A 14,547-nucleotide genomic window follows, 5' to 3' on the forward strand; every position below is an offset into this window, starting at 1 on the left:
TGGCCAAAACAAATTATCACTACAGATGTGTTTTCCTCCCCATTCTTTTATACAATAATGTATCATTTTTGCCCTAGCCTTCCCTTTCCTTGAAGGATATTCATCCCAAGATTTTATCATTAGACCTAACGGACTGTCAGGGGGGATCTGGGGAAGCGTTACCGGGGTCCCCGTCCCCATGGAAGCAGAGGGCTTGCTTTTCCTCTGTCCCATCTCCCAGGACACCTTCAGGCACACACACACTCGCGGCCCCTGTTGGTGCCCAGCCCCTCGCGGGCTCTGCAAACCGCACTACTCAGAGCTCTGCCCGTGCCTCGTCCTACAAGGACGTCTCACGCGTTATGTCCTGGGATCCCAGCCCAACCCAGCGGATCCCCACTTTTATACTCACGCTGTCCTGCGTCTTCGCCCGGCTTCGTGCACAAAGATTACGGGGTTACCGGTATCCCTTGTGCTCAATACCGAATTTGGGTTTGTCGGTAAGGGTCTGGGAAGGAAAAGCCTGCACCAGGGCCGCTGCAGAGGCAGCGGGGCGCCTCCCTGATTAGGAATTCCCACCCGGTCGCCCTTATCCGAGTCACGGCACCAAATTTGTTACGGACAAATTCAACTGGGGAGGCTAATTATAGATAAATCAATTAACAAGAATTTAGTAAGCAAGCGGTATTAAGCAAAAGAACAGCGCGGGGCAGCCGGGGAGCCTCTGCTCTGCCACGGAGCACCTTCCCCCTTTGACCTTTTTGGTTTTATACGTCCCAGTTGACGTATTTTCTCTCGATGCACTCTGCACAGGTGCAATTGGTCGCTGGGGGTCTTTTTTTCTGCCTTTGGAGGTCGCAGGAATGAAGGCTCCTCATCTTCCTTGCAGATTGTCCTTGGCCTAAAACGAAACTTGTATATAATTAGATATACAGTCTTCTATGCTAGTTGCATTCCCTACTCAGTTCAAATTCTTGTCTCCTTTAACACTCATTTTGATGAACAATGACCTTTGTATTTATTACACCCACTCTCTCCCAGTGCCCCCCAGCGTGTCCATCTCTCTGCTGCCCTCGAGCTCCCGGCCCGGCCCCGGCCGCCTGCTCCCATCCAGCTGAGGTGGTTCCAGGGCCAGCAGGAGCTCTCTGTGGTGGCGACCAACGTGGTCCCCAACGGGGACTGGACCCACCAGCTCCTGGTGCTGCTGGAAACCCCAACCCGGGCCGGGCTCACCTTCACCTGCCAACAACATCAGCCTGGAACAACCTGTGAGCCGGAACTGGGGTATGGGGGAGGAACTGGGGGCGCTGCGAGAGCCACTGGGATGTGCTGGGAGCAACTGGGAGGGAGTTGGAGAGAGCCTGGTTTCAACTGGGAGATGAGGTTGGGGGTTTGGAAGGGCTAAGAAGGGGTTTGAAGGATACTGGGGAGGGTGGGATGGGGTTCTGAGGGTCCTGGTGGGCATTGGGAAGAGACTGGGAGAGGATTTGGGGGTCCTGGGACAGTGGGGGTGACTATAAGAAGGCTGTGGGATCCTGTGAGTGACAGGAGGGGCTTTGGTGGGTCCAGGGGAGGTCAGGAAGGGATCAAGAGGGAGGTTTCAGGGGATCCTAAGTGGGCTGGGAGTGACCTGGAGGGTGCTTGGAGGGGCCAGGGTGTCTGTGAGAGTTTTTGGGAGATCCTGACCCCTGCGGACCACCCAGAGATGCTGCTGGATGCTGCCGCAGCAAGATGCTGACAGGAACTGGAGACACCCGAGTTGGGCTCTGTCTTCCTGGCACTGGGGATCGGGTTCTACCTGCGCAAGAATGTCTGGGGGGTCCCGTGTGTCGTGTCCCCCCTCCTCTGGAATGTGTGTGCTCCCCGGGGCCGCCAGCCCGATGTCACCCCCCTTTCTCTGCCCACAGAGCTCCTGAGACGCCGGCGGCCGCAGCTGCTCCCCGTGGCCTCGGGCCGAGCCAGGACCTTCCCAGCTCTATCCCCACGCTGATTTTGGGGGGGTCGAGTGTCCCCCCAGCCCTGCTGTCACTCTGGCCCTGCCCCCTGCTCCCAGTGTTCCCAGTAAAGCTTCCCAGTTAAACCCAGCCCAGTTCATGGGGGCACTGGGGAGGGACTTGGGGGGACCCCACGGCGGGGCCGGCACTGGGCAGGGAGGGCGGGTCCAGGTGGGGAACACTGCCTGCTGCGGGTCTGCCCGGCAACTGGTGAGTCATCAGCCCCGCTCGCTCTCATTGGCTGACTCTTCTCCACCGCGTTCTCTCATTGGCTGAGGAGAGGCCCGGCAGTGCAGAGAAGGAACGGGAGAGATCCCGCCCCGAGCACCGGCACGGGGACAACAGACCCGGCCTGGGCACAGGGAGGGAATTTATTACCAACCAAACCACGGCAGCACCAGGAGAAGGGAAAGAAATCCCTCCAGCACCTTCCCCCACCCAACGGGGATCACCCACAACAGGGTTATCCACCATGGAGAGACGGGGACATACGAGTTTAGACCAAAGCCAATTTTATTGAGTGTACCAGGTGTTTATACAGGGATTTACTTGTATGGTGCTTATAGAGGGCTCTGTTTTTGGTAACAATTTCCCATTGGTTACACATTCTTGGTGACATCCAGTAACCTGGGAGCATTTATCTTATCACAAAGTCTCACACCATGTTGCTTGGTCAGTCTTCTTGCCCAGGGAGACTGAAACTGTGTCTGTGTCTCCCACAGTTTCTGCTCAGTCAGGCCTCAGATATCGGGCCCCTTTATCAGCTCCATTGCTTTACTCTCTGTTTTATTCCCCATATGGGGGCACCAGGGCTCTGCCCAACGGGGGTCACTGGGGATCATCCATCCCGGATCCTCCCATGGGGGATGGAGCTGCAGCAGCACACCAAGCTCTTCCCTCACTCTCTTCCCTCACTCCAAGCTCTTCCCTCACTCGGGGCACTCACAGGGCTTCCCTTAGTGGTGCCTCCGTTGGTGCTGGGTCAAGTGAGAGCTCCTGGAGAAGCTCTTCCCACACTTCCCACACTCGTAGGGCCTCTCCCCGGTGTGGATGCGCTGGTGCACGGTGAGGTTGGAGTTGTGCTTGAAGCCCTTCCCGCAGTCGGGGCAGCGGTAGGGCCTCTCCTCTGTGTGACTCCGCTCATGGAGGAGGAGATTGGAGCTGGTATGAAACCTCTTCCCACACTGGGGACACTCGTAGGGCCTCTCCCCAGTGTGGATGCCCTGGTGTCTTCTCAGGTGTGAGCTCCGCCCAAAGCTCTTCCCACATTCCAAGCACTCATAGGGCCGTTCCCCAGTGTGGAGCACCTGGTGCACCATCAGGCCAGACATGTTTTTGAAACCCTTCCCACACTTCCCACACTCATAGGGCCTCTCCCCGGTGTGGATGCGCCGGTGCATGGTGAGGTTGGAGTTGTCCTTGAAGCCCTTCCCGCAGTCGGGGCAGTGGTAGGGCCTCTCCTCTGTGTGAATCCGCTCATGACTGAGGAGATGGGATCTGGTCCGAAACCTCTTCCCACACTCCCCACACTCGTAGGGCCTCTCCCCAGTGTGGATCCTCTGGTGCTCGATCAGGTGGTAGCTCCAGCTGAAACCCTTCCCACATTCCAAGCACTTGTGGGGCTTCTCCCTGCCATGAGGCTTCTGCACCAGCTCCGAGCTCTGCCTGGATCTCCGCCCGCCTTCCTGGCTCAGGGGGGCTCTTTCCTCCCCGCAGCTCCCTGGGCTGGGTTTGCAGCTCCTCCTCCTGCAGCATCTCCGGGGCTTTTCCTCCTCCTCCATCCAGCCACGGCCTGGAAATGAAAACTCCTGGTTTGGGGAAAAAACAAGAGAAGAGCACCTTGGACTGGAGGTTCCTCCTTGCCCAAGTTCATCCCAGGAAGTCATTGGGAATCTTGTGTCTGTAAGAACCTCCAAAACACCAAGATTCAGCCCAAAAATCCCACAAACTTCAAGACACAGATCAAAAACTCCCCAAACATCACAAGTCAGCAAAAACCTCCTCCAAAACAGGAAGATTCAGCTGCCACATAAAACCAAAGCACCAACATTTAGCCCAAGAAAGCTCAGAAACAACAAGATTCACCCCGTGAAAATTGTGGATCCCCCTCCACAGTCACCTGCTGCATGTGGGGGGAGCAGCACTCCTGGGGCTGGGGGGAGGCTGCAGACACAGGGAGGGGTGGAACCTTCTGCTGCTTCCTCTTTCTGCTCCTCCTCCTCCTCCTCCTCCTGTGTCTCTGTTCTTCCTCACACTCCTCTTCCTCCTGCAATGCTTCCTTCTCCTCCACAATGCCATCTTCTCCTGCCACATCCATCGTTTGACCATTCTGTTCCTCAAGCCTGCTTCTCCTTCCCTTCTCCTCCTGCCCCCAGGCCCAGCACCCACTGCCGGCTCCCTCTTCCCCCCACACCCACAGCATCCCAGCGCAGGGGCAGGGATGGAGCTGGGGCAGGTCGGGCTGGGGCAGCGCTGGGCTCTCGGCCGCTCCCGCCCGCACTCGGTCCCCACTGCAGCCGCTCCCGCCAGGACAGCGCGGGGGGCCCGGCCTTGGCGCTGCCCCACTCCCACCTCCCCAAATTCCCCTCGCGGGGCCATGGGGCCGAGGGGGGGCGCAGGTGGGTCCAGGTGGGGAACGCGGGGAGCTGCGAGTCTGCCTGGCAACTGGTGAGTCATCAGCGCCGCGGGCTCTGATTGGCTGAGCTCTGCCCGAGCCCTGGGGCTGCAGCACAGAGGGGACACCCTGCTCCAGGGGGGATGTCCCACAAACGGGGGACCCCATGGAAGGAACAACAGGAAAGTGTCTTTACAAACAGATGCTCTGAAGCTGCTCGGAGATAGGGCCAAAGAACTTTTATGTTAGGAAGTGACAGGAGAAGACATCGGTTTCAGAAAATTTTATTAATTGATGACACAGACTGCTGCTCAGCCAAGGTTCTGCTCTATTCATGAACTTCCAGAAGAACAAGACTTAACAGAGCCATGAATATCGTTTGCTATATGAAAGCATGGAGTATATAAAGGTGGGTATGTAATAGGTGGATTGGGAAGTCTGTACCTCCCAAGTACTTCAGCCAATGGGGAAAGCACAGGGAGATGTGGCCAGGAGAATTAGGATGAAAAGGAAGCTGTGTCCTCAAACAATTGGAGAGATCCCATGAGGACTGTCCCCTACTCTTTCCCATTTTCAGGAAATAAATTATTTTATAAGATTCGTCTCTCTGCTCTGTGGACAGAATTCTCTGCTGATGTCAGTTTTTCTGCACAACCTGGGGCCCATTCGGAATTCCTTCCACCAGCCGGGGTGGCAGGCAGGGAGTGCAGCTGAAGGTGCCTCACCCACTTTGGGTGATCGGCTCCCTTGGCTGGCAGCGGCACCGGGGATTGATTGGGGACCCGGGAGTGACCAGGAGACAGACGAGTGACACATCAGGGGGTCTGTGAAGAGTCAGAAGGTAGAGAGCACTGAAAATCTCATCAGTGAGTGCCCTGGGATCCTCGGGGAGTGAACATGGCAGGGCACCCATGGAGGGGAGAAAAGGGAAAGCCAGGAAGGGGTCCTGGCCAAAGGGATGATGATCCCAAAATATCTCTGAAGGGTCCCTTGGGAGAATGCAGAGGAAGTGGAGAAGGCATTTGGACAACAGGGGATGGATGGTGCTGGTGTGCTGGGAAGGAATCAGGTGAAGGGGAGCGTGCAAAAATATAGTTCAGGCAAGAAGCAGCAGGAGGAATCTATGTGGTAAGAAAAAGGATGATGGCAAAGAGGAGGAACAGAAAAATACTCTGGATTGGGATGTTTTTCCACAGAGTCTTAACCTCACAATTTGCCAGCTACTATTTTGAAGTCCCAGTTGCCCAGACAGGAAAAGCAGGAGGTCAGGATGCCAGGGGTTTCTCTGCGGTGGCAGCGGCAGCACCGGGCGCAGAGGTGCGGCACCGGGAGCACGGGCTGGGGCCTGTGGGGAGCTGCGGGGCCGGGCCGGGGCTGTGGGGCAGCCGGGGCTCAGCGCCGGGCGCTGCCTGACCCCACCAGCCCCGGGCAGGGCCGGCAGTGGCCCCCGGCCCCCAGGAGGCTGCGGGACGCCCCGGCCGCTGCCCGGCCCCGGGGAGCTGCCGGCCCTGCCCGCCGGGGGGGCCGCCTTTGGACACTGCGGCAGGACAGGCACCGGCTCTGCCACACGGGCTGGGCAGGGACCCTGAGCACAACGGGGAAAACAAAGGAACAGCTGGGAAATGCAGAGTGCACATGGAAGGATCAGGATTTGCTGTTCAGGATTTGCTTTGGGTCCCTGCAGAAAGGAAAGGTTTTGCAGAAAGCTCAGCAGCTCTCAGAGGATGAGCACCCACAGGCAGTGACCGGGGCTGCAGGAGTGGCACAAGAAGGCCCTGCAGCACTTGGGCACAAGGGCACAGCAGCTGAAGGCAAGAAGGGATGAGCAAAAGGCCAAGCTGAAGGCAAAGGCCATGGCAGAGTTCCTACAAGCCCCTGGGAAGGAGTCAGGGCTCCAGCTGCAGCCCACAAGGACACTGCAAGCACAGACAGCAGCACCCTCAGCAGGAGCAAGTCCACCCCTGCATGGACATGGATTGGCAGGGCTCTCTGAGCTCCCATCCCACCGGGGACCCACCACACTGGAGCCCTGGAGAACATTCAGGCTGGGTCTGCATCCAGAGGAGGCCTCTCCTGATGGACACAGGGGCCTCTCCATCCACTCTGAATCTTACACCTAAGGGGGGGAAAATTGTAAAGGAATGTTTAATTATTAAGGGAATAAATGGGAAAGTTGAGCTGGTGTCATTTGTTCAATCACTATTAGGAGCTGAAGAGAATCGGTTTGAAATAAACTAATTTCTTTTTCTTCCTACTCTGATTGTTATTAACTAGGAAGGAATTTGATGGTGGCATTGTAATATTGTAAAAGGTGATACAGAGACTATTGCTGCTGTACCTTTGTGTCAAATGTCTGGCAAGGCCTGTGCTGAAGGGAACCCAGAGGTTTGGGCAGCCCCATGGAAAGACGGAAAATTTGATGTGGAGCCTCTTGCAAGCAACCAGGACAAGTGGTGTCTAAAAGCAACACCCTGTTCCAGGGGAGGGAAGGAAGGGCTCACAGCCTGGTATGGAGTCCCTGCTAAAGGCAGGGCTTTGGGAGCCAGGGATGTCTCCCTACAGCACTCCTATCCTGCACTCAAGGAATCAGATGGCTCCAATGAGGAGGACAAGAACAAGTGGTAGACAAAGCCCCTCTGAAATGGCTGAATTTTCTGGCTAAAAGTCGTATTTTGAGTATTTGAAAAAAAATTACAAATGGTGAAGAAAAAGGTTAAATATATGGGACATAATTTGACTGAAGGATTGACCCAGAGAGAGTCTAGGCAATTTCAGATGTAAAGAAGTAAACTAAAATAAGGAAAAGACCAAAATGAGCTGCAACAATTCTGAGAATTAAAACACAAATACACAACCTGGATTGAGGATTCTATGTTCCAGCCAGAGCATTGTAGGACTTTTTAAACCCAGACAGCTTTCATGCTGTGGTATGGAAAGGAGAAAGTGAGAAAAACTTGAGAAAATGAACAACTATAAATATTGATTCCTCAGCTGGGGCTCTTCCAGACTCAGAAAAGAAATTGGAATTGTAGGTGAATGTTAAACAGGGCCATGCCAAAGGAACTCTTGCGCCAAAATGTTTCACCCAGTGGCCAGAGTGGCCTCATTGTCTGCAGAATTGTGCAGCCACAGCTTCAACGGGAACCGAGGCCCAAAACCTGATGACAACAGATCTCCAACTGTTCCAGTCTGCCATCAAGTTCAAGCTTTGATAACCAAAAGAGCCTCGCAATGGATGAGCAGTGCTCGGTTATTACAGTGTGAAACTTGTTCAGTGGCACAGGAGGATTCAGAACTGAGCACAGGGGAAGGGTTTAACCCAGCCTCCTGTTTGAACAGCCCACAGAGGGGCTGGGAAGAAACCCAGCACTGCATTCAAGTGACACAGCTCCAGACCCAGCCTGGGGGAGACTCAGGAGACATTCCCTGGCCTGAGGCAGAAAATGTCTTTGTGGATGGCTCTTCAAGGGCAGCAGAAGGGAAAAGAGTTCCAAGACACACTGTTATTGAGGAAAGGGAATCAGACAAAGTGCAGGTTACCCCCCCACGGTCAGCTCAACCAGCACAGCTGTGTGTGCTTCTAAGAGCCTGGCACTGAAATGCCCTGAGCAGGAAGGCTTCAATATCTTCTGGTGACACCATCTCACCTAACAGGGGGGCAAAAGCAATTCTGATTGCTCAGCAACCACTGGATCACTTATTAGGGTATTTCTAAAAGACATAATTCCAATAAAAGGGATTGTGGAAGCAACAGACTCAGAGAGCAGAACTCATTTTACAGGAAAGATCCTCCAGGGGCTTATGGCAGCTTTAGGAATACAATGGGACCTCCATACCCCTGGCAACCCCAGAGCTCAGGCTGAGTACAAAAAATGAATGGGGAAAGAAAGAAACACCTTTGGAAGCTGGGGATAGAAACCAAGATGCTATGGGTACGGCTTTTGCCATTGGCTTGGGCAAGAAGAAGAGCCAGACCCAGGGCAGATATTCGATTATTTCCCCTTGCAATTGATATCAGGAATTCCTTACGCTGGGAATTCTCCACCTAGTGCAGGGTGGAGATAAGGGATGCACATTTAAAGCAGTCTGTGGCCAGAATCCTGTCTCTGGTGCAATCTCTCCCCCAGGAAGCTGGGCTGGCACAGAGCCTGACTTGGCACTTTGCTGCTGCCAACATCCAAGCAGGACATGGGCTCTGCCTAAGGAGTGCAAAGCAGCACCACTGGTGGCCAAGTGGCGTGGCCCATGCCAAGGGGCCCCGAGGCCAGAAACAGCCGCCAGCACAGCTGAACACGGGGGGACCCCTCAGCCTGGGCTCCAGGTCTCTGCAGCCCCGGAGATTTGCACTTCCCGCCTGCAGCAGGAGGATGGGAGGCCCCCCTGAGCCTGCACTGAAGGCAGCGCAGCAGCAGCCAGGGCTCCACAGCGGGGCAAGGCCCTGGGCCTGCCCACACATCCTCTGCTGAAATCCTCGGCCTGGCCACCCTCCCTGGGCAGCTCCAGCCACCGGGGCCAGCCCTTGCTGCCACTGCTGCAGCTTCAGTGCTCTCTGGGCCTGCACTGCCACAGCTGCTGGGGAGACACCGGGACAATTCCACTCTGCCTCTCACTCACACTCACACACTGCCCTGCCTGCCACTGTATCCATGGAAAATAGACCAGCTCATAGACTTGAACATTGTTAACCTTTGATTTCTCTACTCAGGCTTGCTTTGCCTTGGCCTTGGGAAAGAAATGTTAAAGGTTTTGTTAAGGGATGTTACACCACTCAGTGGAGATGAGTTTAACACCTCAACACACTGGGAATGGCCCGAAAGACACCCACAAAGATAACGACCAGCAGCAAAACATCAACCCCAGCAGCAAACAGCAACCAACACCTACCCCAGACACTGCCCCCGGCAGGGCTGCAGACACCTGGTCTGCAAAAGGCTGAGAAGGAAATCCAGCACTTCCCACCTCATTAACAGCAGAAGCAAAGAAATCCGGGTCCAACAGGAAACCAAATACTAAAAACTGCACAACTCGAAACTACAAAACATTAAACCAATGCATTTAGACTGTATCAAGTTTGGGAAAAATCTAAAACCCACGTGTCATGGAACAATTTTCTTTGCACACCCGGGCTGTGTGGGGATGGAATGATTTCTGTTGCACATCCTGGCCAGAATCAAGGAATGCCTTGACTCTAACACTAAACATATTGGTGGAGTTTTTCTTTTTCTTGCAGTTCCAATGCAAAGTTTAGAGAATTAGAGTATTTTTTTTGTAATAATCCCACTTCAATATTGCCAGTTATGTTTGGGTCAGGGATGTGAGAATGAATTTTTACTCCAAGGAGAAGTAGAAAAGAACTGAATTGCCTTGGAATTTTTTTGTGTATGTTTCTGTAAGAGATACCAAAATTTTGGTCTGGGTTTTTCAACGTTCACCTTTAGGCAGCATTTTGCAAAACTAGAAGAGATTTAAAGGTGACCCTTTAAGTCACAAATACTAAACGGATTATTTGAAGGAAAAAAAAATAAAGCGGCAGGTTGTGGGGGGGGGCACACGTGAGGCTGCTGAAGCTCCTCTGGAAGAGAAGCTGCATTCCAGGCACCCAGAAGGAGCTTGAGAAATGCAAATTAACACTGCAGGGGCGAAGTGGAGACAATGTACCTGGCTCTTCTTGCCTGGGGCAGGAATTGGCTGATTCCCTCTGCCCCTCACCCCAAGCTCTGCCTGCTTGCACAGATGGAATCTGCACAGCTGAAGGCAGAGCCCGTGCTGAGGATCTCTGACTCTGCAACAGAAATGGCTGAAGCTGCAAAGGGAAACAGCAAATGGAGAATGTTGGGAAAACTTCACTAAAATAAGGGGGGGATCATCCCTCTGCCCACTGCAACACCTTCTGTCACTGTATGTGCTGTACAGGGTGTATCAGAGCACTGGGGTTGTTGCTATAACAAGTTCAGGGAAATCAGCTGGAATTCAAGTATTTGATGATGTAATTAGAAAAAAGCAGTCAATTGACGCAGCCCCGGATGGAGGGAACACCCAAAAATGGGCAAAAGAATTGAAGGGCCACCAGAACAAATCCTACAACACCATGGGCCAGCCCCTGGGACCTGAATCAATTCATATCAGGACACAGAGAACCCATTTATTATTTCAATGGCATCATTAAATTACAAGCTGTCCTCGGAATAAGAACCAACCAGACAGCTCCAGCTCCTGACCTTCCTGCCGACCAAGCCACTGAAATGAGAAACACAACATTTCACCAGGGGATCGGATCAGATTATCTGTGAGCAGAAAAAACAGGAGTCTGGGGGAAACAAAGTGGCTCAAACTGCTGTTGGCAAAGACATGACAAGAGAAAACTGCTAAAAAAGATAACAAAGGAAATAGGAGAGCAGTTTATGTATTGGTCCAAACATGGAAAGGATGGGAATGGGACACGGCTCCCCGGCTCCCCAGCAGACCAGGGGTCAAACGAATGCTGCTTCTCCTCTTCTGTGCTGCAGCAACTCTCATCTTTTTACCATGCTCCACACCTTGGCAGTGCAGCTCATCCAGCAGCTGAGCCAGGGCATGCAGGTGGCAGCCAGGCCTCCTGATCCACAAACGGCTACAAAAGGACAGGGAATGAGGACACCGAGAATAATCCCAAAACCAAAGAGGGCCCGGGAAGAACAAAACAGAGTCAAGGAGTGAATCTGCCTGGAGATAGGGCCAGGCACTTGTAGAGAAGAAAGTAACGAGAGAAACCATCAGTCCCAATAAATGTTACAAATTGACCCAGACAGCTGCTCAAAGTCCCGCTACATTCCCGAACCTCGAGGAGCAGCACAAAGACTTAACAGAGCCATGAATATCCGCTGTTCTACAAAAGGAGGGTGCACATTAACGAGGACAGGCTCCAGGCGCATCGGGAAGTCGGAACCTTCCAAGGAACTCAGCCGGTGGGCAAAGGCAGAGGGAGATGCGGCCGGGAAGATGAGGATAAAAAGGAGGCTGCGGACTACAAGCACGGCAGAGAGCGCACGGCAAATGCCCCACGGCCTCTGCCCCTGCTCGGCAATAAAGTCACTTTGACAGGACTCCTCGCTCTCCGCCGGGCACACGAACCTCCGGCGACGGGAATTTCCCCGCCCGCTCCCGGCCGCGGGGCAGCCCCTCTGTCCTACCCACAGCAGCCGGGCCGAGCCAGCGCTGCTCCGGCAGCGGCTCCTGCCCGGCCCCGGCGGGAAGGAGACCGCGGGCAGCCGCTCCCGCAGCGCCCTCAGCCCGGGGCCGGCACGGGCTGGACACGGCACCGGCGAGCCGCCGGAGCCCCCTGCCGCCCCCTCCGCCCGCAGCCAGCCCCGAGCCCCCGCAGAGCCCAGCGCGGCTCCCACCTGCGCCGGGGCCGCCTCCGAGCTCCGCCGCCGCCGCCTCACCGCGCTCCGGCCGCTGCCGCCGCTGCCGGGCCCGCACAGCCGCTCGGCCAATGGCGGCGCTGCGCGGCCACGGCCGCCCTCAGCCCGCCGCCGGGGCCGCGCCGCGCCCCGCTCCCACCAATCAGCGCGCCGCAACCGCGACTGACGGCACCGGCGGCCAATGGCAGCGAGCTCGGGGCGGGCTCTGCGCACGGCCCCGCCTCGCCCCGCGCTCTCGGCGCCCCCGGGCTGCGTGAGGGGAAAGCCGGAGATGAGGAACAGCCCCGGCACGGGCCCGGGCCCGAGCCGGGATTGAGCTGCCCACACAAACAAACTTCTCCGCGCCTCCCGCCACGGCTTTCCCGGCCCTGCGCCCCCCGTGCCTCCGCCTCTGCGGGAAGCCCAGGAGCCTCACTTCTCCTGCCCCTCGTTAGTGCATCAGTGCTTCGCTTTGATTTCCCCCGAAAAGGGAAACCTGCCCCAAGCCCTGTGGGTGGGTGGGACAGGGGAGAGATTTCTGTCAGAAAACTCCAAAGCCTCAGAGCAGGAGAAGGAGAAGTCAGTGCAGAGCCTTAAATGCAGCTTTCCCCACGCCTCCCTGCTCCCAGCTGCACCTCCTCCCCCGGCAGGGCAGGAGACAGGGAATGGGGCCATGCTCAGCTCATCCCCCGGGGCTTCTCCCTCTGCTCAGGGACAGGAGTCGTTCCCTGCTGCACCCTGCGCTCTCTCCCGGCCGAGACTTCTCCAGGAACTTCTCGGAGCGGAGTCCATCCCCTGGGCACAGCCCCCTCCGAGTGCTGCAGCGTGGGTCACTGTGCCACGGGCTCAGTCCTGCCAGGACAGGCTGCTCCAGCGGGGCCCCTCTGCCCGCGGGCTCACAGCTCCTCTCAGGCATCGCCGAGCTCCAGCCCGGCTCCTGCAGGGGCTGCAGGGGATCTCTGCATCCCCATGGACCTGCAGGAGATCTCTGCACCCCCATGGACCTGCAGGGGGATCTCTGCACCCCCATGGACCTGCAGGGGGTCTCTGCATCTCCATGGACCTGCAGGGAGATTTCCGCAGCCCCATTGTAATATATGTTATGGAATAATTCGTGCATATATAAAATATGCATCAAGTCAGTTGTGCTTGTACAAAAGATTCTTAAAGTTTTAAATGACCAGTGGCTGCAGCCGGGGCTGGAGAAACCACAGTTGGCAGAGAAAGAAAGACCTAATTTACAAATGAAAAAAGGTAGCTCGGTGCAGAGATGGGCGCTTTCCGGGGACAATCCAGGAGACTCCCAACGTTTAACCCCTGGTCTGCCGGGGAGCCAGAAAACCGTGTCTCATTCCCATCCTTTCCATGCTTGGACCAATACAGAAACTGCTTTCCTATTTCCTTTATTATCTTTTTCAACACTTTCCCCATGTCATCTCTTTGCCAGCAGCAGTTTGAGTCATTTAGTTTTCCACAAACTCCTGTTTTTTCTGCACACAGATAATCTGATCCCATCCCCTGGTGAAATGTTGTGTTCCTCATTTCAGTGGCTTGGTCGGCAGGAAGGTCAGGAGCTGGAGCTGTCTGGTTGGTTCTTATTCCGAGGACAGCTTTTAATCTAATGATGCCATTGAAATGATAAATGGGTTCTCTGTCTCCTGATAGGAATTTGTGAAAAATGCCAATCACTTGGTTTTTAGAATTTTAAAAGTTTAATAATAATAAAATGGTGGAAAAAATAGGAATATAATTAGACTGATAAAAATTTAGAGTTAAGACAATTACAAGACAATAAAAAGGAAAGAATATCTGAGGTCCAGATGCTCTCTGGTACTTAATCCAAGAGGAATGTACCTTGTGAATAAAGGAATCACCCCTAAAACAATACACTGTTGCATATTCATATATCCTTCGTGGTTATGCATACATTATATTTGAAACAGAAAACTCTGTCTGTTGTATGTCAACTGTTTTCTTTAATTCCCACGGGGTCTTCGAGTCTGAGCAAGGCGTGAAGAAATCAGCTTCTTCTAATAAGAAAACCATAAATTGCTCTTCTCTGGAGAATTTGCGTGCTCCTTGAAGCGAGTATCTCATTCCTTAAACCCCCCCCCCCCCCCCAACACACACATACATAGTTTCTTTTTTAACTACTAAAGCTTCATTTTATCTACAAAGCTACATTTCCCATACTGTTATATGTAGCAGATATAATTGGTGCCGATTCTAATATGATATATGTGACATTGAATATTTTTTAGATTTGTTAGAACACTCTAACACTCTACACGTTTGTATTAGGATTCCCCTCCACCCTCGCAGGTGAGACCGGGTGTATATTGGAAACTGATTTACAAGTAAGAAGGTGCGGCTCCCCAGGAGATGGGCCATGGCTGGGGAGATACAGGAACCCCCGGTGCTGATCCCTGCCTGAAGGACCCGAGATGGATATCATGGAAATCCTTGGGCAGACACAGGTGAATGCAGCGTTCCCTCCCGTAAATTTCATCAAGGGATTCAACAAACTCCAGACACTGAATTGTTCTCCCTCATCACCAAAAAAGAAAATCTCATTAACATA

The 14,547-nt window shown here is 54.2% G+C and overlaps 1 protein-coding gene across 1 annotated transcript in view; it reads right to left on the bottom strand.

The window, feature by feature from the left end:
• Positions 1 to 332: 332 nt before the first annotated feature.
• LOC146764316 (uncharacterized) overlaps positions 333 to 14,547 on the bottom strand; it is a 198,864-nt gene continuing 184,649 nt past the window's right edge. Inside the window, 1 exon segment of the mRNA XM_085565242.1 lies at positions 333 to 3,530. Within this exon segment, the coding sequence (XP_085421368.1) occupies positions 2,930 to 3,530 (601 nt within the window). The 3' untranslated portion in view covers positions 333 to 2,929.

The sequence above is a fragment of the Lonchura striata genome, chromosome 35, assembly GCF_050655825.1.
Source record: "Lonchura striata isolate lonStrDom1 chromosome 35, ASM5065582v1, whole genome shotgun sequence".
NCBI lineage: Eukaryota > Metazoa > Chordata > Aves > Passeriformes > Estrildidae > Lonchura > Lonchura striata.